Source organism: Acanthochromis polyacanthus, chromosome 17 (assembly GCF_021347895.1).
Source record: "Acanthochromis polyacanthus isolate Apoly-LR-REF ecotype Palm Island chromosome 17, KAUST_Apoly_ChrSc, whole genome shotgun sequence".
Lineage (NCBI taxonomy): Eukaryota > Metazoa > Chordata > Actinopteri > Pomacentridae > Acanthochromis > Acanthochromis polyacanthus.
Genome location: NC_067129.1, coordinates 23,863,246 through 23,889,986, shown reverse-complemented (window position 1 = coordinate 23,889,986; position 26,741 = coordinate 23,863,246). Strand labels below are relative to the sequence as shown.

At 39.3% G+C, this 26,741-nt stretch overlaps 2 protein-coding genes across 17 annotated transcripts in view; both read left to right on the top strand.

The window, feature by feature from the left end:
* On the top strand, positions 1 to 8,135 carry sytl2a (synaptotagmin-like 2a). Its single transcript, XM_022210492.2, has 9 exons — positions 1 to 503; positions 687 to 791; positions 1,176 to 1,345; positions 1,580 to 1,682; positions 4,205 to 4,366; positions 4,448 to 4,544; positions 4,640 to 4,745; positions 5,110 to 5,315; positions 7,629 to 8,135. The coding sequence occupies exons 1-9, from the start codon at positions 459 to 461 to the stop codon at positions 7,775 to 7,777; spliced, it is 1,143 nt and encodes a 380-aa protein (XP_022066184.2). The 5' UTR covers positions 1 to 458; the 3' UTR covers positions 7,778 to 8,135.
* A 2,971-nt stretch (positions 8,136 to 11,106) lies between these two features.
* The window catches only part of dlg2 (discs, large homolog 2 (Drosophila)), a 203,132-nt gene continuing 187,497 nt past the window's right edge, over positions 11,107 to 26,741 (top strand). For 13 of the 16 annotated variants that reach the window (XM_051937093.1, XM_051937087.1, XM_051937092.1 and 10 more), the window contains exons 1-2: positions 11,114 to 12,468; positions 13,774 to 13,905. In XM_051937093.1, coding sequence (XP_051793053.1) covers positions 12,450 to 12,468; positions 13,774 to 13,905 — 151 coding nt within the window. In that variant the 5' untranslated portion in view covers positions 11,114 to 12,449. Of the gene's footprint in view, positions 12,469 to 13,773; positions 13,906 to 26,741 lie in introns of all 16 variants that reach the window. The other 3 variants (XM_051937126.1, XM_051937090.1, XM_051937123.1) reach the window with 2 other exon arrangements.

The window sequence follows — 26,741 nt, the reverse complement described above, 5'->3', positions numbered from 1 at the left end:
GTAGCGAGAGTTCTAGTCCCATCATGTCAGCTCTTAAACGATTATCTTCAAGAAACATGACATCATCCCGAAGTCTGGAAAAGCTTGCCTCAGAAACAAGTACTGGAAGTCCTAATGTGTTCATTTATAATTTCTCATTTATTTTTGTGACGCTTAACTTTATATAGTAACTGTATGTAGCAGAATGCCGTCTCTTTATTGAATTTCTTTCCAGGAGAAGGGAGAACCCACAGTAACTCGAGAGAACAAATGAATCTAAGTGTGGATGATTGTAAATATAAAATCTTCATACACACAATCACCAGAATCTGTCCTTCACACTGACACAGGATAAACAGGAAGGCTGAGTAGTGATGTAAACATGCAATAGTTCATGTACTTTATTGTAAGAGATTAAAAGTCATATCTTTCTTCCAGTTTCTTCACTTTCACCATCAGACTCTACTCTCTCCAACCCAATGATAAAAACCAGTGTGTCAGTGCCTGTCCTTCAGCTGAATGAGGTAAATCACTTCAATTTCTGTCTTTGAGCTCAACAAAAGTATGATATCCAGATATCGATATGTGCTCTGAAGTTATACAACAGAGAGAAGTGTGAGGTAGAGACACATACAACATACAGATGTTTCTGCATTTGTGTTTTTTACTGTCAATAACTGATTTCTGCTCTCTGATGATATTACCAGGCAGACAGTGACGGCGCTTTTGACACCAACTTGGGATCTACAAGAAAAGCCAGCAGCTCAATGTCTAACATGAGTGTCTCCTCTGGACTGGCGTCCATGTCGTCTGTATGTACACATACAATTCATGACATAATACGCAAGAGTGTTTACCACAAAATATACACTTTAAATAGACTGAATTTTAAACTTGTTTTTTGTTAAAATGAGACTAACAAAAGATTACCTCACTTTTAAAGATTTTAATATGCAATGATCACAAATAGAAAGTTTTATTTTCAAATAAAGCTTAGTAATTTCCTAAAACAGGTGGCTGCTGGAGGTAGCATCTTACTAAAGCACTGCAAATTTGGACAATGTCTATAAAATTGGCTCATGCATTAGAATGAGTTTCCATCTAGAGTTGACTACAATCGCTTTCGCTTAAATGGACAGTTAGCTAAAACCAGAGGGACTGTATTTTTTCTTTCCTGTCTTGTTTTAAATGAGCAGGTCAGCGGCAGCATCAGCAGCATTTACCCTTCTGACTTTGGTGACATTGAAGTCCAGGGAAGCATCCAGTTTGCTGTGAACTACATTCAGAACCTTGGAGAGTTTCACATCTTTGTGGTGCTCTGCAGAGATCTGGCAGTGGCCGACAACAAAAAGAACTGCTCTGACCCGTAAGTGTTGGCTATAAACAACATCATCAAAATGACAAAGAACAGATGCCATGTCATCAGGTGATGTTTCTGATATAAAGTTTGGATAAATAGAACCTGTCGATTAAAAAAAGATGGTGAAACATGTCACATTTATAACATAGTTGTCTTTTGCTGTCTTTTGAACATTTTATAGTAATCTTTTCTATATTTTGTAGTTTAGACTTTAAATGCAACTCTGATGTGATTTCATAGGTATGTGAAATGTTATCTTCTTCCTGATAAAACAAAGTTGGGAAAGAGAAAAACCACTGTTAAAAAGAAGATGTTAAATCCAACCTACAATGAAATCCTCAAGGTGAGAATTCTATATTTAGTCTTTTACACATTTATCTTTACACATTAGCATCCTGGTTGCCTCTGATGTAATGTGAATACAGTTTTCTCATGCTTGGTCCTTAAGTGCTAATTTGAGTAGCCCTGTCTCCCAAAAATTATAGTGAACTAAACAAAATTTAGGGCTTGAACAAACAGCTTGGGTAGGAATTTGCAAACACATCAGACCTGGTGAAAAATTTGAAATTTTATGGGACTTGCGCAGGACGTTTCACCTATAGCTACCAAATTTTGTAGCTGTAACATGTCAGGAGACTCTAGGAGCCATACCCTAAACCCAACAAGAAGTTTTTACTGATTTTTGCTCTTTTTCAAAAGCAATTTTCTCATAAAGGGAAACTCAAAAACACCTCAGATTTGGACAGTGAAGTGAAGTGAACAGGCCTTCATGATAAAAAGCTATCAAAATCTTCCTCATGAGTCTAAAGGCGTTGCCATGGTAAACTTTGATGCTTTGCCATTAAAGAGGAAGTGCTGTCTAACTACGCTGTACGTGCTCCAATCTGCCTCGAACTTTACATATTTGACCACAGTCTCACCCTGATCGCCTCCATATGCCCGTATCCATTCACATTCATAGCGCCGCTTGCTGGCAAGGAAATGACAGCAATGCTGTACTATTGTTAGCCGGTTCCCCATATTCATGTTCATTATTCTATTATCCTCTCTATAATGGCTTCCAGTTATCTTCGCCTCTTTATATTGTCTCCCAGTATGTTTTTACCTCATCACACTGGTTCCTAATATGTTAGTTTCTTTAAATTGACTCTCACTATGTTTCAGCCTCTTTACACTGCCTCCCAATATGTTTTAGGTTCTTTACACTGCCTCCCAGTGTGTTTTATATATTCTCTTTATATTCACTCTCAGTATGTTTCAGCTTCTTTACACTAGCTTCAATATATTTTATCCTCTTTTTAAACACCAATTTGAACTTTTTTGTCTTTTTCTAAATCTTACCCGTTTTTTTGTCTCATTACAAAGCACATTGTAACTGAAAACTGATCTACATTTGTACATAAAGTTGCTACAGACATTGTGATATAATTCATGAAATTGGTCAGCTAATTGTCAACACCTTGACATTTCTGTCATTGTACCCAACGTACGCCACACTTCGAGGTGTGCCACATCCCGACAGGTGCGGGTGTGCGAGGACCCATTCAACACTGATTGCAGCTTTAATTTCAGTTGCATTTTTAAGGAATTTCTTTTTCTTTTTAATAGACATACCGTTGCCGTTTATTGTTTTGCTTTTTCACTTTCACACCTTTTCAGCCAATCAAGCACATAGATGGAGTGGGGTTCATGCTGGTAACCAAGACAATGGAGGAGAGGCTTCAAACCATGACAGTTTCATAAACAGTGTAAAACTTTGTAGCCATTGTTATAAGGATCAATTTAGCCTAGTGTAACTCACTGGATGAAGACTCTTATATAAACCTCTCATTTCTGCTGTGCAACTCATGCGGCTTTTGCCTTTCTTTCTCTGTGCTTTACTATTTTCTTTACTGAAAACAACAGCAACTTCCAAACCACAACTTACATGTTTTAAAGTTTTCAAGAAGATTGTGCTTTTGGTGAGTTAGACATTTTGAAGACAGAGCTCGATTAATTTGATTTAGTTCAGACATGCACCAGAAAGGCAAAGAGAACATCAAATAAAAGACGTAACTTTAGTTGTTTAGGAGTGTAATTTTTGGGAGACAGACAGAGACTCTCCTTCATTTCAAATTAAAATATTATATTTTTACTGTGTATTTTGATCTCTTAAGTCATTTTTTTATTTAAAAATGCTAAATGTTTCATGATTTGAGCTTTTCCAATCATATGATTTTTTTTAAGTTTACTTTTGAATTATCATGGCATTCATTTGTGTTTAATAATTTGAAAAGTTGTTTGAAACAAGCATTGTGAAGTAATCATTTTTGGGTAATGATGATAGGGAATTGTCACTACTTTCTGAACTTAAGAAATGCACTGAGTACTTACACTACCATTCCAGTGTTTGTTGTCACTTAGAAATGTCCTTATTTTTGAAAGAAAAGCAGTTTTTTTTCAACGAAGATAACATTAAATGAACCAGAAATACAGTCTAGACGATGTTAATGTGGTAAATGACTATTTTAGCTAGAAACAGATAATTTTTAATATCTCCATAGGGGTACAGAGGAACATTTCCAGCAACCATCACTCCTGTGTTCTAATGCTACATTGTGTTAGCTAATGGTGTTGAAAGGCTAATTGATGATTATTATTATCATGATAATTATGTTAGCACATGAATAAAAGTGTGAGTTTTCATGGAAAACATGAAATTGCCTGGGTGACCCCAAACATTTGAACGATAGTGCACGTAATCTACTAATAAATCTTTATAAGATTTAAATTACAAGATTTTACATGGTGCAAAGTGCTTTCATTTCTCCAAAGGCTCTGAATACTTCAACTAATAGTGATGGTTGCCTTCTTTTCTTTTAATAGTTTAAAATCCTAATGGAGGTGTTGAAAACTCAGAATCTGAACATCTCAGTATGGCACAACAACACTTTTGGGCGAAACAGCTTCCTGGGTGAGGTGGACCTGGATTTGTCAGAGTGGGACTTCAGAAACACACAAATAAATGATTTTACGTTAAAACCCAGGGTAAACACTTCATCACTTTAAATGTTCCAGGTGTAATGTATCAGCACCTAGATTTTTACTTACCTCAGCCTAATCCTTCAGGTCTCTGCACAGACCTCAGCACCCTCTCCCTCACGGCCAAACCACAACAGAGGTCAGATGAGAGTCGCCCTGAGGTTCCTGCCACAGACAACCCACAGTGAGCTGATGACTCCTCCTATGTTTTTTTAAATTAGTTTGTTTCCTTTAGTTTTATAGTCAGAATCCATTATCATGGTTTGATGGCATTTACAGGAAAGACAACATCTAGGATGAAGACTGGTGAGGTGCAGATTTGGGTGAAAGACTGCAAGAATCTTCCTCCAGTCAGAGGAGACATTATTGACCCATTTGTGAAGTGGTAGGACACCCGCAAACTTTCAAACAACTGCCTCTGGAGATGCAGAGTATTCACTATTAAATGAGTGATGGCAGAAGAAGGCATTTGAAAACATGATGGTTTTATAGACCAAATTATCAAGTGATTATTAGAAAAAAAAAGTAAAGAATTAATAGAATATGAAAATGATCATTAGTTGCAGACCTACTTTGGTGACCTATTCTGTGTACTATCCATTCTACCATTGTGACCACTCGTTTAATAATGTCTTGTTCATTGATTTAGTTTGAAAAACTTCTTGTTGCTTACCAATGTTTTCATCAGATTTTAAAAAGAGAATAAATTCAATTTATTTTTAATTTGAGATACCTTCTTTCTGGTGCAGCACTGTACTTCCTGACACTAGCCGGAAAAGCCGACAGAAAACACGGGTGGTAAAGAGGACAGTCAACCCCATGTTCAACCACACCATGGTGTACGATGGCTTTCGACCAGAGGACCTCAGAGAGGCCTGTGTGGAAATCACAGTGTGGGACTATGACCGACTGCATAACCACTACATTGGTGGTCTGAGACTTGGGCTCGGGACAGGTGATTCCCCTCCACCTACAGTTTGAGTGTTTTGTTTTTTAAGTTTGAATGATGGTTGTCCAAGGGCTGCACAGTGGCTTGGTGGTTAGCACTTTCGCTTTAGTTAGAAGATCCCCAGTTTGCGTCCCTGACTTCCCAGGATCTTTCTGCATGGAGTTTGCATGTTCTCCCTGTGCATGCTTGGGTTTTCTCCAGGTACTCCGGCTTCCTCCCACAGTCCAAAAAATATCCTGAGGTTAACTGATTATTCTGAATTGCCTGTAGGTGTGAACGTGAGTGTGGTTGTATGTCTGTATATGTAGCCCTGTGAGGCTTCATACGTATATACTGTAGAAGCCTATAGATGATGGATGGATAGATGGATGATTTTCCATCTCGGAAAATGTGATCTGAATTTTCATTGACTCGGTTTCGTTCAAAACACAGTAAAAAAGTACATAATGTTGGCTTAGCAGTGCTTTTCCTCCAAATCTTAAACAATTTTGCCTATTTATTTCAATACCACAACCAACAAATCAGATAGAGGGTTATAACTGCTGCTGCCATGGATTCGTAAAAGAAACAGAAAGGGACTAACTCCTACTTCAAGTCAGTAACCTCAATGTTTTGTTTCTGAATGTGTTCATTATACCACTGTAGAAGGCCCATGTGATGACTCGATTCCATTAAGCACACTGAAAAAACAGCTGTGTTGTCTGTGATTAGAAATGTGTCCATCCTTGTACTGACCTCTACAGTTACGAGAGATAACCAAAGTAAACACAAAATGCAGTTTTTAAATGATGATTTCATGCTTTAGGGGAAAAAAAGATATCCAACTCAACCTGGAACTGTGTGAAAAAGTAATTCTCCCTTTTGTTAAATCATGAATTAACTGTAGCTAATCATATTTTTTTGGAAAGCAAATTTGATTTCACTGATCACACCCAAGTCTGATTACCTCCAGACCTGTTCAATCAAGAAATCACTTCAATAGAACCTGTCTGACAAAATGAAGTCGGCCAAAAGATCTCAAAAAGCTGTACCAAAATGATCCAAAGAAATTGAAGAAATTAAAGAACAGATGAGAAATAAAGTAATTGACATCTATCAGTCTGAAAAGGGTTATAAAGTCATTTCTAAAGCTTCACGACTCCAGTGAACCACGGCAAGAGCCATTATCCACAAATGGAGAAAACATGGAGCAGTTATGAACCTTGCCAGGAGTGGCTGGTCTTCCAAAATTATCCCAAGAGCACGACGACTAATCCAGGAGGTCACAAAGGAACCCAGGACAACATCTACAGAACTGCAGGCCTCTCTTGCCTCAGTTACAGTCAGTGTTCATGACTCAGCAGTAAGGAAGAGACTGGGCAAAAATGGATCCATGGCAAAGTTCCAAGGTATAAACCACTGCAGACCAAAAAGGACATAAAGACTTGTCTTACTTTTGCGAACAAACATCAGAATGATCCCCAAGACTTTTGAATGAATATTCTATGGACTGACGAGACAAAAGTTGAACTTTTTGGGAGGTGTGTATCGTTACATCTGATGTAAAGGTAAAAACAACATTTCAGAAAACGAACATCATACCAACAGTCAAACATGGTGGTAGTGCGATGGTCTGGGGCTGCTTTGCTGCTTCAGGATCTGGACGACTTTCTGTGATTGATGGAACCATGAAATCTGCTCTTGACCAGAAAATCCTGAAAAACAATGTTCAACCGTCAATTTGTGACCTCAAGCGGAAGCACATTTGGATTCGGCAGCAGGATAACAATCCAAAACACACCAGAAAATCGACTTCTGAATGGCTTAAAGAACAAAATGAAGGTTTGGGAGCGGCCTAGTCAAAGTCCAGGCTTGAATCTGATTGAAGTGGTGTGGCATGACATTAAAAAGGCTGTCCATGCTCGAAAACCCTCCAGTGTTGCTGAACTAAAACAATTCTGCAAAGAAGAGGGCGCAAAATATCTCCACAGAGATGTGTGAGACTCATTGCCAGTCATAGAAAACGCTTGTTTTCAGTTGTTGCAGCTGAGGGTGACCCAACCAGTGATTAGGTTTAGCAGGCAATTACTTTTTCACACAGGGCCAGGTAGCTTTGAATAGTTTTTACCCCTTAATTAATAAAATCATTATTCAAAAACTGCATTTTGTGTTTAGTTGGGTTATCTTTGTCTGATATTTACATTTGTTTCATCTTAAATACACACACACATACATCCCATAAGTGATGTAAATGAGGCATATGGTTCTTCTTCACATACATGCATCGGATCCATACACATACAGCATATGAATCAAATAATTCCTCTGCTTTCTGTGCAGGGAAGAGTTACGGAGTGGAAGTGGCTTGGATGGATTCAACGCCAGACGAAGCAAATTTATGGCAAAGGATGTTACAGTCTGATGGTGAATGGGTGGAGGATGATTTACCTCTGAGGACGCTGATGATGGCAAAGACCATGTCAAAGTGAGGCTGTATAAAATATGTTGATTAATGTTGGGAAACTATGGGAGCATAGTGGATGGACTGACATACTGTACACTATGAGTGGAAGCAGCAGCCACAGCAAACAGCATGTGTGGATTTGTATACCTGATGAATACTATATGATAAATTAATATAATACTCAAGCTACTTTAGTTGTGTAGCCTGAATCGTGTGCTTAATTTGTCACCCACAAAAAGATAAGTAATTATTAGGATCACACAAAATTTAAAACATGCAATGTTGATCTGAAAAGATATCTGATGTAAGGACTAATGATTTGTATATTGTGTAACATAATTACTGCAAATCCTCAATAAACTGGATGCTGATGTGACCTATAATTTGGGGGTAAACATTATTCGTTGTAAACCATTTTTGTTGGTGCATTAACTTAAGTGGTTAAGTGGTGAGAACAGAGCTGGACTCTCTGGCTTTAGTAGCAAAGAGAAGGACCCTGGAGAAGACTTCCTCCATCCTGGACAACACCCAGCATCATCTCCACAGGACTGTGGTCAGACAGAGGAGTGAGTTCGGCTCCAGGCTGCTGTCTCTGACCTGCTCCACAAACAAGCTCAAGAACTTATTTGTCCCTCTGGCCATCAGACTGTACAACTCATCACTAAGAGGTTAATGATGGTTGTAGTCATGATGACATTAGAACTGATCCAATGTGACTGTAGAATGTCTATGAACCTTATGTAGTTTACTACAGCTGTTTTCTTACTGTCTGTCGAAATCACTTTAAATCACTTTAAATTACTGTACCTTGAAATGTGTAAATACGGTATACAGTATTGACTTTTAATACATGTAGTACTTCTGTAGATTTTAAAATTAGAAGTGTTTTGTTTAGAGTGTTGTCGAGCAAGTTTTTTAGAGTATATACTAACCTTTAATGTTAATTTTAATTTGGTTTCTAACCTGCCTTTTTTGTCTTTTTTTTCACTTTTTTTCTTGTATGTAAACTGCTGAATACTTCAATTTACCTTGAAATTAAAAAGTATCTATCTATCTATCTATCTATCTATCTATCTATCTATCTATCTATCTATCTATCTATCTATCTATCTATCTATCTATCTATCTATCTATCTATCTATCTATCTAATCACAGCTCAATTACAGATGACAGGAAATAACAAGATAAAGTCTCTTAGTAGTAAGGTGCTAACAGCTTAAACACTCTTTGGCATTGGTTCTCCAACTCAAATGCAGCAACAGAACACCACACTTCCTCAGTATATTCTATCATTTGGTGTTCTGATGATAATGGTGGTTTCCCATAGGGGAGACTGAAATCTGAGTCCTGTATTACAAAGCAGGATTTGATGTTATCGAGGTAACTTCCTTTTTAACTCTGGGTTTTCAGTACTACGACAGGGGTTTCACTTTAGCGTGGGTACATCACTACAGAAACTTATGCGGAACACATAATGTGTTCCAGGAAAGGTAATCTTTAAGAATAGAGATTAGCACAAATAAAAGCACGGCCTACTGATCAATCACTTCTCTTCTAAAAGGGCATCAGCACTACTCAGAGATCCAGTGGAGCTCTGTGTACGGGTAGTCAGATGGGAACAGAAACATATTTAGAGCTGCAAGTGATTTCAAAGCCGTTTCATTGTTCTATATGTACAAAACTATATAATCCCAACAGAAACTGATTAAAACATTTAGGCCTTGTACTTGTTGATAATCTAAGATTTACTTTAAGTCTGTTTAGCGATTTGAATGGTGTTTTTATTTTTTTGTTTTTAAACATCTCTGAAAGCTGCAAAATATCTAAACACAGCTGAAAAAATATATCCAAAAGTGACTTACATGCCAAAAGAACAAGACCTGTTGTGAGATTACTGAATTCATCCTCCACACCACCGTGAGAAGTTTTATTTTTATTACTTCAATATTTTTGTTAAATAATTTATTTTCATAAATACCATAAAAGGATAACTTATGTTATTTTCATCGATCCATCCATCCATCCATCCACCCATCCTCTATACACTGACAGTAAAGGAGTCTAAATCTGAATCTGTTTTGAAGTGAGGCTTCTCTCCCACAGCAGCTCCTCATTTTAGATGTACTCTCTTTTTTGACCACCAGAGGTCACTGTTTGGACTAAGAGCAGGCCGAGATAGAAACATTCCCAAGCCCGAATACAACTGTTTGCCATTTCCTACCATTTAGAACCACAGTGTTTAGCGTCAGCAGTCTTCAACTGACTTGAAGAAAAACATTTTTCTCTGTTTGTATCCGACATGACTGTAAAATCATCAACAATACGAACAGGCAATGTGAATATGTAAGATATATTTACAAAATTTGAAGAAAAAATGAACATTGGAGATTTTAACTTCAACAACAACAACCATACACTCCGCTGGAAGTCAGAATCGTATATCTATGGTCAGAATAATCTCGACATTTCTTACTTCCTGCAGTGCATTTAATGCAGTAGTATTTCAACTCTCATCTTTGCACAGGTTTGAAGCGCTCTCATTGGTTATCTGTCTTGATGCGACAAGAAATCCCAACATGTGATTAGCTGTCGCATTCTGTCAATCATGACGGAGCCAGCCAATCAGCGAGCAGACTGCGTTGCTAAGGGAAGTTAAACAGCTGCGTCAAGCTCGTTGCATTTGGCCCGGAAGCCAGAAGACTTTACGCCAAAATAAAAGTATGATGCATGTCACTGAGAAAGGATTTAAGTTAGGCACTGGTATGCTTAGATGACACAGCAGCAAATTATTTACATCCACAGTATCAACCATAACATTAAGGTATCACTCTGCTTGTTGATTGCACCCCTAAAACCTTATCTGTGATTATGTATAGAACTTAGGTCAAAGCTGTTTGTTTGGACATGAGGGAGACAGACAGTATTATGTAGGTGGTTTGAATTTTGTGGATTGATGTAGTGTGATCACTCACATGAACAAATAAAGATGTGGAAGCATCATGCTGGACCACTGTACCTAAGATCATCTTCCATATGTGCCACAGTATTAAATTAGTTCATTGTGCTCACTATCTGGAAAATGAATGGAAAATGCTCAGAGAGATAATGTAGGTTTTACAGAAAGTATTTTAACATTATTGTCTGGTTCATTATCAATAACAGTGGTGAGGATGTTTTCTTCATTCAGCCACTTCAATAATTCCACTCACTCAATAAATTTATTTCAAATGACTAAAAATGACAAATTATAGACAGTTTTCTGTTTGACGACTAGAGAAATGTCTTGTTGAGTGTGGTATTATTTTGACATGTCTAAGCGGACTTCCTTCAGTGTGTGCGTCCAGCTTGGTGCTGGCACTTCAAACTGTTGGCGATGCTGTCAGTACATATGGCTAACGCTGCGGTGCAGTACTTGCTCACAGAATAAAGAGATGTGGCAGCTCTATGACAGCGTTATGCTTTGCCAGGAGAAGTTTCAGGGGAATGCATAGCCACCACTTTACGGAAAATTAAAATACACGGAGTCTTTTGGGGGCCATGCGTTTTCGCCGACAGTTGGCAGGCAGGTATTTTCCTACAGCCAGGCGTCGCGCTGGGAAAGCATCATTTCACTTGGCACAGCCGCTGGCTGCTTATTTAGCATGGATGCTAGCTAACTAGACGCACGTTTGTGTTTGTGAGCAGGCACAACAACAACAGGCAGCGTTAGAGGGCTTTTCTATCTCATGAATTGTGATTGCCCGTCTCATGGGAGTAGACAGACGTCCCTCCATAAGTGAAAACCTGCAGACAGAAACTCTGAAGTGATTGGGAGGTGTTAGCTGACATTTCCTTAACAAAAGCGGCACAGCTTGATATATCCTTTTCAACTCGGCATTAATGTGGCGTATTTGAAATGCTGCATCCTTAATCCTGCGTTTTGGCTTGCAGACACGTAAAGAAACTTTGGCCATAGCCTGTGAGGTGTGAAGGATGTGGACCAGCTGCTCTGACAGAGGATCTACCCAGGACTGTGTCTCCTCACCTGCCGTGTGTGGTTGTGGTCGGAGCAGAGCTGTGGACCCAGGCCGCCCTCACACCTCCCTGCTCTCCTCACTATGGGACTCCCAAGATGCTCCTCTGTCCGACTGAGGACTGAACCGAGCCTCCACTGTACTCTACTGTAAACCTTTCATGTGTGAGAGGCTGTTTGGACCAGCAGTGACCAGTCATGACAAGGCACATATGCTGTCTGCTACCTCTTTAGTCAGAGGAAGTTTTTTTGATGTGAACCCAGACAGAAGTGTTGAACATCCTCATGTGCAAAATGTGTTAAAATGCTGGTTCACAGGTGTTCTCACCACTAGGACCCTACGCCAGTACATGAGCAGTAGATGGACATCTATGGGACCTCATCTTAGCTTCTTGTGGATTATTGAACGTAATGTCATCTGGGACAGACACCTGCACCACATCAGTCCACTGTGCTCATATTTAGTCAGAGGAATCAGTCTTTTAATACTTTTGCTTGGATATCCACTCAGGGGCCCGCTGGTGGTCCCTGGAGTCAACTTTGAGAGCCACTAGTTTACATTGTCTCCTCAGAGAATTTAGACAAAAACGAAGTTTACCAAAAATGTTCCTGTTTCTATAACAAGAGAGAACTCTCTGGCCATGCATTAAAGACCCAACAGGAAGCCGACACAGTCACAGAGCCATGCCTATCAGCAAAAAAGGTGAGTTACTCTATGTCCCAAAGCGCTCTAATTAATTCATTACACAGTGTAGCCACATGATGTGAACAAGCAAGGTGCTGCATTAGAATAGAGCAGAGTAGAACGATACTTTATTGGTCCTTTAGAGGAAATGACTCTGTTACAGCAGCATATTAACACACAGACAACCCACAAACCCAACAGAACACCATCACTAATAGTCATCAGTATGACCATATACACTACTGTTCAAAGTTTGGAGTCACTAAGAAATGTCCTTTTTTTAAAATAAAAGGATTTTTTTTCAATGAAGACAACATTACATGAATCAGAAATCCAGTCTAGACATTGTTAATGTGGTAAATGATTATTCTAGCTGTGGTGTATAGAGAATGAATGGATGGATGGATGTGTTAGCTAATGGTGTTGAAAGGCTAATTGATGATTAGAACACCCTTGTGCAATTATGTTAGCACATGAATAAAAGTATGAGTTTTCATGGAAACCATTAAATTGTCTGGATGACACCAAACTTTTGACTGGTAGTGTACATTGTATATAAGTTAGAAAAAATATCTAAAAGTTAAAACATATGCACGACATATAAATCACAAGTAAACCTATTAATGTGAATTGAAAAGCCTGATTGCTGCTGATCAGAAGGACTTCCTGCTGCGCTCAGACCTGCACTGAAATGCACCTGCACATTACTGAAACTGCACTTGTCCACAGTTTACGTATACCATTGAAACCCGATTTTGGTTGTTCAACAGCATGGAGACAACACAGTTTGTGTCCAAGTTGAACAGTAAAGCAACGGTTTTCCCAGGATGATCTGGAAAATCCAGATTGGTCTGCACAAAGCCCCAACTTCAACAACTATTTTAAGATGAGCTGGAATACAGATTGTGAGCCTGACCTCATCACCAACACCCGATGCTGGACCTTGTTCCTTCCCTTGCTAAGTACCGCCCCATAGCAAAGGTCACATCTGGTGAAAAAGGGGTGCAGTTTTCATATATGCCTTGATCGCTGGTGTGTCACAAATGTGTCACAGTCTGCCCCTTTCTGATAAACTGTGAACAGAGGCTGTGGTTGTGCAGGGTTTGAGTCGAGTTTTCTGGGAGCATAAACTCAGTTTACTCATCTCAGTATTTACAGACAGATTGATGCACTTTTTGCTCTATATATTTATTATGACATAGTATTGTCACACCATGCTGAATGTTGTCAGCTTGATGCCCAAATGATACACTGTACATGTTATTATATGCAGAAAAGAAACCAAGGAAACCCCAGAGCTTTATGTCCCCTCCTTCTCTGCAGACACAGCTCGAGCTTTGGGGCTTCTGGAGGAATACTGCACTAAACTGAAGAAGCCTGAGGAGCAGCAGCTCAAGACTGCCATCCACAGAGTGATGGGGATTTTCAAAACCAACCTGTTTGAAGCTCTTCTCGGTAAGTCAGTGCAGAGCAACCAAGCAACTCATATTTTCTGTCAGTTAATACTGTGGTGATTTTCTAAGAAAAACTGACACTACCTTGTTGCTCTAAATGTATACATGACTGTTGTACTGGCTAGGCTGTTATTAAAACTACACGACCAGTCAAAAGTTTGGACACACCTTCTCATTCTGTGATTTTTATTTATTTGTATTATTTTGTACATTGTATATTAAAACTGAAGATGACCATTTTTTTGTTTACAACACAATTCCATATGCATTCTTTTATAGTTTTAATATCTTCAATATTAATTTACAATGTACAAAATAGTTACATAACAACCATTGAATAAGATGTGTCCAATGTGTTTAATGGTTAGCTAATTTAAATGGTAACCTGTTAGGAAGAGTAACAGATAGCCTTTGGTTATTGCAGTGGCTCGATAATGAATATTTGTGTGGCAGATACAGAGAATCTCAGGATACCCACAGTATTTCTAATGCATCCTCAGTTTGATCAGTCTAATTTTACACCACACAGACAGCCTGCCTCAGTAGCTCTGACATGCAGTCAGAGTTGGTGCTGTTGTTAGCCTACAATGTTGAATTATTACCATATAAAAAGTAGTTGTGCTAAACAGAACCATGGAATATGCAAGGCCTTTTATTAATTTATATGTTTTTATGATTTATGTAAACTTAATTATCAACAGTAAGAACTTTTTAAGAACATTATGCAGAACAGTGAAACAGAAAGCTACATAATATGAATCAGCTCTTAGTTAAAGTGGTGTTGTCACAGTTAGCCAAGATGTCAGTCTGTAGTATTGTTCAGAGTGCACCACTCCGCCAAAGCTGCTCAGCCGTTGTATGATTTCCAACGAATGTCATCTTTAAAGACATTCATGGTCGACAGTAGTGGATTTGTAGTCGGATCGCAATCGTGTGATCGTCAGCAGGCAGCTGGCGTAGTGTTCACTTGTTGTCATAGTTACAGTGACGTCGTGCCGCTATCGCGCAATGATATAGAAATCTTAAACAAATCTGTAGATCCAGACTATAAGCCGCATCACTGCTGAAATCTAATCACTTGGTCCTTGTGTCATTTCTGACCTTCCCTGAAAATTTCATCGAAATCCGTTTGTCTGTTTTTGAGTAATGTTGCGGACAGACAGACAGACACTCTGTCACATAACTCTGCTACGTTCCTTGGCAGAGGAATAAACCATGATTACACTGATTACATTCCAGAAATTTCAAATAATTTATATACTTCTGTCTCACTGTTCATATATACATGCCACCATCTCTCTTACCTGTACTTGCACACTTTCCATTTTGCTCTCCCTCCAAACTTTTGCTTAAGCAACTGCATTCTCTGTTTTATGATTAAAAGTATAACCAAGTCATACATCTTCATCCAGTATCATACACATGGTCTGTAGATGACTGTTGCTTTGCCACAGCAGTGGTGATGAACACTTTAGTCACATTCCATGAGACTTAGGAAGAGGGCAGGGAACAGCATCAGAGACCCCACTCCCCCACTCCCCCAGGACACAAACTGTTCTCCTCCCTCCCGTCCAGCAGGCGCTACAGAGCCCTGTACACAAAAACCACCAGACCAAAGAACAGCTTCTTCCCCACTGCCGTAACCCTACTAAATGGCAGAGCCTTTATCAGCTACAAGACTGCTGACTTTTTATTAACTTTCTGTACAATACTTTCCCTGTACAATATTTTTGCACTATGAACAATATTCTTTGTGTTTTGCACTATTCTCACTTTAGCAGTTGCCGTTTTGCACTACTGTGTCTGTCTGTCTGTCTGTCTGCTACAGCTGAGTTACAGATGAAAGGAAATAACAAAATAAAATCTCTTAGTAGTAAGGTGCTAACAGCTTAAACACTCTTTGGCATTGATTCTCTAAGTCCTTGCAACTCAAATGCAACAACAGAACACCACACTTCCTCAGTATATTCTATCATTTGGTGTTCTGATGATAATGGTAGTTTCCCATAGGGGAGACTGAAATCTGAGTCCTGTATTACAAAGCAGGATTTGATGTTATCGAGGTAACTTCATCTTTAACTCTGGGTTTTCAGTACTATGACAGGGGTTTCACTTTAGCGTGGGTACATCACCGTGGGATCTTACGCGGAACACATAATATACTCCAGTATAGGTAATGTTTGAGATTAGAGATTAGATTTACTTTTTTTCTACAGTTATTTTATTATCCTCTTTCCTTATTCCTATCGTGACACCAACAGCCAAAACCAAATTCCTTGTATGTTGTACATGTACTCGACATTCAACGCTGATTCTGATTGTTGTTCATATTTTTATACACTCAGAGTACCACTCCAAAGCTTAACCTTTAATCTTTAATCTATCACTTTGAATCTTTTAGTAAACATCAACAACTGTCAGTTATGTAACAAAAACCACAGTATTCTACCACTTCATAATCATTAAAAACAGAAAGCCAAACTAAAGTACTATCTACGTTGTATTTATATCTACATATACAGTATATCACATACGGATGCACAAGCAAGCTTAAAACAGAGTTGCATTAAGTCTTATATGTTGTTTACACTGATGACTGAATGTTATACATGATTTTTTAAATGTGGAAAACAATACTACCTTTACTACAACTAGTTTTTTTTATTTGCACAGGACTCAGACTCTAGTTTTCTGGACTGACTTGCCACTGACACAGAAGTCAAGTAAACTTTGGGTAAATTTTGGCTTTACATAAAGTCTAGCTGATGCCTGGTTTATGCTGTTGTAGCACACATGCTTTACCACAAACAGAATCATGTTTTTGATATTGTTTTTTTTTTTTACATTTATATTGTTGTGCTTATTATTTACTTTTTTTGGGGGGGTTTACAGTATTGAATCCTTTGGATGCTGTGGGTTGCAGTGGTGGTACCCCTTTTCATTCAGAGTGCCTACAATTTTAGTAAAATTTTTTGCAGTTGTCAGAATATTTTCATTTTCCTAATAATAAAATAGTTACATTGTCATCACACATTGACAAATTTTCAGGGATTCGGGATACCTATCAGTTTTTATTAGACAGTTTGAAATGGTACTGTCTGTTTAGAGTTGCTCTTTTATTTATTTTTGCATTTTTTTGCATTTTACATTACTTGAGGTACTGTCCAATTTTGCACGTATGACAAATATTGCATGCATCTCATATTAGAATGTGGCAGAAGAGGTCCAATATTTTTCTCCACACATTGGTCTTCATGAAAATTGTAAATATTCTAGCCTCAGTACACATAAACTGAAATATTTAAAGCACTTATTTGTTTTAACTTTGATGTGAGCAAGTTACAACCCATAAATACCCCAAAATGTATCTCAAAATATTAGAATATGTTTGCCACAGACATGGCAAACAAGGACCCCTAGACACTCCCACACACCTATAAGAGGAGTACTAATCAGCTAACTCCCTGGAAAGAGCCTTGAAGTTCTCAGTCTGGTTCAGTACACACAACCACAATCATGGCGAGGACTGCTGACTTGACAGTTGTTCAGGAGACAATCACTGATACTCTAAAGTACACTGCTGGAAGGGCTGCTGTTCACTGAGTGCTGTATCAAAGCATATTAATGGGAAGTCAACTGGAAGGAAAAAGTGTGGTAGGAAAAAGTGCACTAGCAAAAAGAATGACGGCAGACTTGAGAGGATGGTCAAGAAAAGCAGATTCAAAAATGTGGAGGAGATTCACAAGCAGTGGACTGAGGCTGGAGCCAGAACATCCAGAGTCACCAAGTACAGATGTGTAAATGGAAATGGACTACAAGTGTTCAGTTCCTTTGTCCAGCCACTCCTGAACTCCCAACGTCAGGAGCGTCTTACCTGGGCCAAGTAGAGAAAGAACTGGGGCGTTGCCAAGTGGTTCAAAGTCCTCTTTTCAGATGATTTTGTAATTTTTCATTTCTTTTAGAAATCAAGGTTTCAGTGTTTAGATAAAGAATGGAGTGGCACCGTTGCTTGAAATCCAGCGTGACATTTCCACAGTCGGTGATGATTTGGGTGCCATGTCATCTACTGGTGTTGGTCCACTTTTTATCATCAAATCCAAAATCAACACAGCCATCAACCAGCAGATTTTGAAACACTACATGCTTCTGTCTACTGAAGAGCTTTTCAGAGATGCAGATTTTGTCTTCCAGCACGTCCTGGCATCTTCCCATACTGCCGAAGTTTCTTTGATTACTGCTTTGTAGACTCTTGGCATTCTCTTGATGAGCTTCATGAGGTCGTCAGCTGAAATGAGCAGAGCCTGTGTGTTGTACTTCTGACCAACCTCTCTCTATTGATGATATAGCCCACAGAGACTTGGTCTTTCATGGTATTTCCTCTTCCTTCTCATCACCCTCCATCGTTTACTGCATGAGGCACACTTTTATACCCCCGTTGGTGTGTGTCTTCCTCGAGCTCAAACTTAATTCTCAAGCTTAAGACTACTATCTTTGCTGGTTCAGTGACTGTTCTCTTCTGGACAGACCTCCGATGTTGTACCAAGAATCTACTGGAGCCACTGTCCCCGTTTGGGGCTTACAGTTCTTTTTTACCACTGGGATGACTGTGGACTTTACTTTTCACATCTATGTGCAGAATGTGCTCCTAATATTCACTAGACTTCTGTATGTGTTTTTGTCCCAAGGATGCCATCCATTTAGGCTGATGTTATGTGATGTCTGCACTGTCAGAGTTGTTACAGATACTCAGATTTGTACTGATAAGCCCGCTTCCAAGTCTGAAGCACTTGCCTGTCTGTTTTTTTTGGAGGAAACTCTTGCGTTTGTAGTTAGTGGTGCTATGGTTCATTTTACACCTTCTGATTTCTGCTGCAACTGTGTTTTGACAGATGTTTAGCTGGCCACTGATCTTACTGTATCATTTTCCATCTTCCATGTGTGTCCATCATGCAGACATGCCAATGGACACAGCTGATAGGTCGAACACTGACAAGATTCTGGTCTTCACAGGCCATCTGATAATAATGCTCACGCAAATAGACTAATTGGAAATCATAGGTATTTTCAGTTTGGTTTCACTGATCACAAGTTTTGTTAAAGGAAAAGTGTACAAGGCAATAAAATGTTTCATGGACCTTTCTATCTCAATAAAAAGAGAATCTGATTAAATATATAATGGCTGTGCATACAACCATTGCAGTCTAATTGCTGGCAGAAGCTGCTGTGTGGGGATTGATTCTACTTTAATGTCAGGCCCCGAGGAGAAGAAAAGTGCATGATTCTAAAGGATACAGAAGCTTGAACATCCGTCATGTAATATGCAATGCTACACTTTTTGATTCTTTTTGGTTTATTATTTTGTGATGTTTTTTTTCCTTTTGTCTATTTTTTATTTGCTTTATTTCACTGCAGTGAAATTCATGTTAGTATTCTGTTTGTTTTGGTTATCCCCATCATTATCTTCTTTTTGTCTCAGTTGAAGTAGATAAAATATTTTACAATATGAACATTAAAGCTAACTGAACAACTGCATACACATTCCACATGGCTTTTTGTAAACAAGCTATTTCTTTCACACACATTTTTCTCGCTTTCCTTTTCTGTTGTATCAAACCAGGGTGATAATACATATTGAATACACAATTTCTGTGGACCATGGACACTGGTTAAACCACATTAGAAATCCTCTTTAATTTCACGTGTGGATTACATTGTCATGTAATGCAGTGCTTACATAATATCCTACAACAGATGTTCTCCAGGGGCACGCTCGTATCTTGCACTCGTAATGCCACGTATTAAAGATTTACTTCTATTGCCTGCAAGCTTCCATTAAACAGCAGAATTGGTCACTATTCATTATTAGCAAATACAGAGTGAGCCACTAGTTAATTGATGCCATTCTTTCATCAGAGGTCATTAGTTCTAATCAGGATACATTAAGTTGTAGTGATAATAAGTACTAACATGTTTGCTGAATGTTTGAATTCTGGTATTGTGTAACTTTCTGAATATCAGCACAACTTCAGAGTTTTTAAAAAAAATTGCATGTCTCTTGTGTTAGCTTCTTTCTGGATTTTCATCAATTAATTTGATGGATTTTTTTGTGCATAGTTGAGTTGTTTCCCATTCATTAGTTGTCACTCCAAATAGAAGAACGCCATACATCTTAACAATTTCTTTAGCAGTGACGACAAACAATAGGTCGGTACATTCAAATACAACTAGAACTCTGCGATGGAATACATGCCTCCTGAAATAGATGTAATCATCTTACAAAGCATTAGGTGCTGTCTAATCTGGCCAGTGGCGTGGGCGCCCCAGCTAAACCCCATCACTGCAGAGTGGATCCATGTGTGGATTAACCCCTTCATCATAACCACTGCTATATTCCACAGTTACTTATCTGTACAGTTGAGAGACTCGCTGATCCGCCAGCTCAGGCTTCATACTTTTTTTGATTGACAGGGAAAGTACTGTTAAAAAAAGACTTTTGGTTTCAACCCTGAAAATGAAGACGTAGTTATTGTCTTTTAAAAGTACTATAAATTACAACATGCTTTTGTCAGTGGTGGGTCCATTTCATTTGATTTGTTCAGAGTGCAATACATGCTGGTTCTGATACATTGTTTCATTTCCACAATTGTATGAGAAAAATTAGATCTAGGTTGTATCCCACCTGCTTTGGTGGTCCTGTGACTTACCATCTTTAAGGCCGTCATCATGCCAAAATGATAATTTGTCCAAATATCTATTTTTTTTTTTATAATACTTGCAAAACTAACTACATTCATAGTATGACCGCAGCTGCACCTTGTGATTGACCCAGTTGTACAACAAGGTGGAGCATCTTAGCTACGAAGGGCTTGCAGATGTGAGTTTTGTTCTATATAACAGGCACATTGCCCTGTTGTTCAAGGCAGAAAAAATGCTTGCTTCATGTGGTAGTGAGGTTGATCAATGTGGCGATATGAAGTTGTGAAAATTCCTCTTTCATCTGGCACTGTCTGCTTAAGTTATTGGAGGCTCTCGCTGACGCCAAAATAGCGTCTCGGTGTGCAGTAAGCAGCTGCAGGGCTGTCAGACAGCACAGAGCATCACTGTAGCTACGATGCCAGCTTTAAAGACCAGCACTGCTCTGATTACATGATTCCACAAAACTGATGACAAAAGGGACATTAAAGTGATGAACTGTATCAGCACCCACCTGGCTTCATGATGCTGGTGCAGTGTGGTAGTTCAGCCTTTCTAGGACATTTGTCACTAATGTCATGTACACAAGGTGCTGCATGTGTATGCCTGTCTTAAATTTACTGAATAACAATGCAGGTTCTGTACTACTGGAGACTCCAGCCCTTTTCCTAGAAGGGAAATAGGATAGACCTTGGCCTAATTGTTAGATGTGTTCAACACATCTTGTCTGATTCAATTTATGCTTGGAAGATTTGTCCAATTTATGTGTTCTTTGAATTTCCAATGTACTCTCATATTTAGTGGAGAACAAAAATGGGAGGGATTAAACTATTGTAGTCTTTATAAAAATGGCCATTGTGTTTCAGACATTCTGAAAGCTTAGTATTTTTTATTGTAGCAGCCTATGGATCAAGTACTGGTCTCTAGTACTCTAGTATCATGTGTTGAAATAAAAAAGTGAGATCAGCCAATAGCTAGCCCAGAACGATTACATAAGATATGATCAGATATGATGAGGTTTGATTCCACAGTGGGAAAGTTCACCATTACAGCAGCTCAAAAGGCAGGGGTCTTTTAAGATTAATTATATACACAGTACAAAAATTGCAAAGAAATATTACATACAAAAAGGAGATTGCAACAAAATAAAAGATGAGATTGTAACACATTATTGCAAACAAGTTACAGTAGCAGCGTCAGTAGAGTGTGTATGTAAAGAGAAAGGTGCAGCAGTAAGTGTAATAGACCAATGAGGCACAGTGCAGCATTGTACAGTCTGACTGATGTTGGAACTAGATGAGCCCCCAGTAGAGGGCAGAACCACGCCCATGCATGATACTCTGTATCAATTTTGATGCATGATACTGTGTATCAATTTTGATCATCCTACGTATATCCCTTCCTACTTGATCTGCTGACCTCTAGCTCCACAACTGAGCAGGGGACCTTAGACTGATCTTCAGTGCCAAGTTTGATTATCCTGGCTTCAGCACTTGCAGAGATACATGACCGGACATACCCACATTCTTACCCAGCCAGCCAGATACCGAAGCGAATGCAGTAACCCCGCTGACGTACGTCAGACGTGGTTAATAAATTATCTGTGGAAACGCTCCTTGACAATGACCCAGAATCCCTGGATGTTCAGAGGTGGAGTGTTTCCTGTGGAAGTCAACCACCATCTCCTTTGTCTTGCTGCCATTCATTAGAAGGCTGTTCTGCTCACACCAGTCGACAAAGTCCATGATGATCTTCCTGTATTCACAGTGGTTCCACTCGGCACATGCCCTATGATAGCTGGGTCATTGGAGAACTTCTGGAGGTGACAAATGTCCATGGAGTACCTGAAATCTGATGTGTACAGGATGAGGACAAATGTAAAGTATTTAAAGGGGAAGTCATGATGGCCTTAACACTGATTTTGAGCATTGCTAAAATGTTATTTTTTTGAATGCAAAATTAATAGTTAAAACTTCAGAATATGATATACTGTTTATCACCTATGATAAACACAGAATTAATTAAAAAGTGACATTCATTTTGAGAAAATAAAGTGGGAATACAAAACAGCTTGGCACTTACTCAGTGGTGAGAAAAAGAATGTAAGCAATTCCTCATATTTCTCAGGTTTCATTACTACCTGTGGTGGTGTGTATGAGACACTGATTGTAGTGGGAACTACCATGAAAAAAAGTTTTGAATGTTTTTGCAGGTGTTTGAATGTCTGTCTGGGCAGATTATGTCAACATTAGAACATTAAAGTAGAATATGAGAACAGTGTGCAAGTAATAATGTGTAATAATATTGTAATAATGTAGACAAAACTACTGAGGTGAACTTGCACATGGTACAGTGCAGAGCACTGTTGCCTAACAGCTCAAATTTCCTGGTTTCAAATCTCAGCCTTTGGTCTTTCTGTGTGGAGTTTGCTTGTTCTCCCTGTACCTTTGCAGGTGAAACGTCAGCTCGAATACACTCCAGGCCCCTGCGACCTAACACAGGATAAGCAGTGTCTAGATAATGGATTTACTGAGATCTTCTGGTCCTCAAGTCAAGATTTTGATGAGTGTTGTGGGATGTGTGATCCCAAAACAAGATGGTCTCTGGTTAGCTGAACCTTACTTGTTAATTCTGTTGATTTTTTTTCAGATAGGCTTTGCTATGGATTGAATGTAGTGGATTAGAGGTTCAAACATATTGTAGATTTAGAAGATCTTCAAATTCACCAATTTCTTCATCCATTATTGTGTGATTTTCAAGTTTATTATACCCACAAACACAATGTGAAAATATGTTTTAGGAAATTTGGAAACATGTCACTAGCTGGAAACTAGCTGATGCCAAGGGCATCAGCTAATGGAGATCCTTTTAAATAAATAAATACAAGTCAACAATCCAATTCTGAAATCTCTCATTAGACCTTTAGTTTGGTACCTTGTACAAGACTGCGTGGTAGTTATTACAGCTCTGCTTAAATAAGTCCCCCCAGTCTTTACAAGACAACTCCATTTGGGCAGCTTATCCCATACTTCCCTGCACACTCACCATCTCCATCCTGGACACATATGATCAGGTAGATCCTGACCATAATTTAGTGTGCCCCTCACTCACTGATGAGGAGGTCAATACTAGAACTGCACCCATGAAGCCGAGGCTCTTGAGCTTCCAGGTGTTGCAAGCTGCGCTCCGGAACTTGGCAAACTAACAAGTTCCAGTCCCAACACACATATGCCCAAGTACATCACTTCAGACTGTAGTGCAAATGTGAAGACAGAAAGGACATAATAGGAGCATTCTTTTAAAGGAGCAGAGGAGGTTAATGATAAGAAATGGTATCATGTACTGCTGCATCAGAAACTGTCAAAGCTTTGTGATGGAGCAGTTAATACTACCAGAGAAGCTGCATACGCCAGTCAGAACCGCTCTTAATGATGACTCATGGCACTTTGGGCTTGGCAGAACATGGCAAATGGTGAGGAAGAAAATGTTCCAGGAAATAAAGAATTGGTGTGAGACGTGCAAAAGGTGTTGCCTCCTAAAGACCCCCACTGCAGGCCTAAGGGCTCCCCTGGTCAGTATCCATAGTAGTGCGCCCATGGAGCTTATTTACATTGACTTTTTGTAGCTGAAGAAGTCAAAGTGGGATATAGAAAATGCGCTCATTGTTACTGACCACTTTTCCCACTATGTGCAGGTGTACCCCAACAAGGACCAAAAAGCCAGTGGCTAAGGCATTGTGGAGAAATGTCTTCTGTCAGTTAGGCGTCCCTGCAAAATTGCATGCGGACCAGGGACACAACTTTGAGAGTGCAGTTGTGAAGGAGCTGTGTGAATGTACGGTGATCACTAAGTCCCACCAGGGTTAGATCTTAACACTAGCCCGCTAGCCTGTGGCTAGTGCAGATATCCATGGGCTAGTGCAAAATCTCTGCTACTAGCCCGTGTTGGCTAGTGCAAAACTTTTTAAGTTCATTCTATTTCTATTGTAATGTATTGTTGATGTCATTGTTCATTGACACAGGTAACTGTGTTGCACCATGATAAGTGCTTAACTTGCCACAAGATGGCACCACTATACAGAATCTGTAACTTAGGGTAGATGGCAGGGCAGTAAGGTGGGGTGATGTCAGCCATGTTTGAAAAGTTTGTTTGAAATGTGAGTGAGGAGATTTGCAGTGAATTTGCAAGATAACATAGCTTTTAATGGGCTTTTCCAGATGGCCAGTGATTCTGAGCGCAGGGAGCATAACCTGGTGAGTATGGAGATTCAAGAAGTCTCAAAATCTATTAGTTTTTTAGAATTGAAATACATGTGACTTTCAGATTGAGAAACAGGTGTTCCATAGTGCTGTGTCAGTTAGTTATGAGCATAGTAGGGCTGGCCCGAATAGTGGTTTCTGGCCTCCGAATATTCGGGCCCTATTAAAGACTAATATCCGAATATTCGTTCCGCCCCATAACGTCCGACGGGGGGGCTTCAAGTAACGGGCTAGTGCAACATTCTGCAGGCTAGTGCATTTTGCAAGCTACTAGCCCGGGTGGCTAGTGCAGAAAAAAGTTAAGATCTAACCCTGCCCACACAACCCTTCACCACCCTCAGGGCAACTGGACCACTGAAAGAGTTCAGCCTGACTCTGATGAACATGCTGGGAACATTAGAGCTTCACTTAAAAACTCGGTGGCATGAATATTTGAATTCTGTGACATATGCCTACAGCTGCACAAGACATAACTCGACAAGATACACACTGTACTACTTGATGTTTGGTTGGCATCCCAGGCTCCCTGTTGACCTGATGTTTGGGTTCCAAGCTAATGATCCGTCTGGATTTAATGAGTACATCTAGACACAGCATGATTGTCTGTCACATGCTTATGCGCAAATTAATCAGACATCACAGCATGTGAAAGAGCAACAGAAAAAGTACTATGATAAAAAAAAGAGTCAAGTCTTTGACCCAGGGGATAGAGTCCTTGTCAACTTGTCACTTGGAGAGGCATCACAATCAGATAAATGGAAGCTATGCCCATACATTGTGGTGTATGTGGTGGAGCAGAGAGAGTTGTCCACTGCAACCTCCTGAAACAGTGCATGTTTCTCTCTGCAGAGGAAGTGAGTTAAGTGACAATTGAAGAGGATGAGCCTGATTTAGAGGCACAGAGAGAAAGCAGTGACTTGGACAGAGAGGACGATTCAGAAGTGGATAATACACAGGAGACTGTGGACGAGGCAATGCCTGAGATAATGGGTGGAAGGGATGGATGCACAAGCATAAAGGAGGTGGAGGTGGAGACTGAACAAACGAGTGTATGAGAGGTCAGTGGAACTGCCAGTGGTGCTAACTCGGCTGTGAGATCTGGTAATCTGAGAAGAAATGTGCCAAGGCATCAGCGTCCTCCAAAGAGACAAGCGTATGAGTTGCAAGTAGGGAGACAATACAGTGACCAGGGTCTGCCTCTTGGAGTTTTATCCTATCTTGGACACCGTAGGTGTAGTTAGTTTAATGCAATACTGGGAGGAAAAGGTCTGTCTACGCGGAACTAACAAGCTGATCCATTGTCATAATGTCAGCCTGTTTTTCGCCGTGCACAACAATACTAAAACTGCACTGGCCGTTTCTCAATGCCAAGTACGCGAGTCCATACTTGCGTGCGAAAACACATCGTTAATGTGTAATTGGGACACCAGCGTATTTGATGATATCACCACTTTGGCTCATCTTCTCCTGTTATTTTTAAGAGGGATGTCATACATACGGCCAGTGGGCCAAAACTGGCCGGCTCGATGGTCTGTTTCTGCTCGTGGGATGACTTTACAAAGTGTAAAAATTGCAGAGAAGACATTAACTGTAAATTGCAAATTTGTAAAACTGTACTTTTTAAATAATTTGTAGACCTTTACAAATTGTTTTGATCATAAAGTAAAATACTACATTGTTCAGTTTCAGATAGCTGTGACTAGATGTTTTGTGCCTTTGTGGAAACGCTGTAATATGTCAGTTGCAATGCACATGTAAATGATCGACTGAGGCGTAATATTGTTGAAATTGAACTTACTTAGGAAAATTTAGGATGATCATGTTGTTTTTGCAAAAAGATAGTTCATTAAATGTGATCATTTTTAGAATGTACTTTTTTGAACTA

What these genes read in the sequence shown, in the direction of transcription:
- sytl2a (XM_022210492.2), top strand. Translation starts at nt 459, where the DNA reads ATGATAAAAACCAGTGTGTCAGTGCCTGTCCTTCAGCTGAATGAG. An exon ending in GACTGGCGTCCATGTCGTCT is followed by an intron (nt 792 to 1,175) that starts GTATGTACACAT and finishes TTAAATGAGCAG; the next exon opens with GTCAGCGGCAGCATCAGCAG. An exon ending in CCTACAATGAAATCCTCAAG is followed by an intron (nt 1,683 to 4,204) that starts GTGAGAATTCTA and finishes TTCTTTTAATAG; the next exon opens with TTTAAAATCCTAATGGAGGT.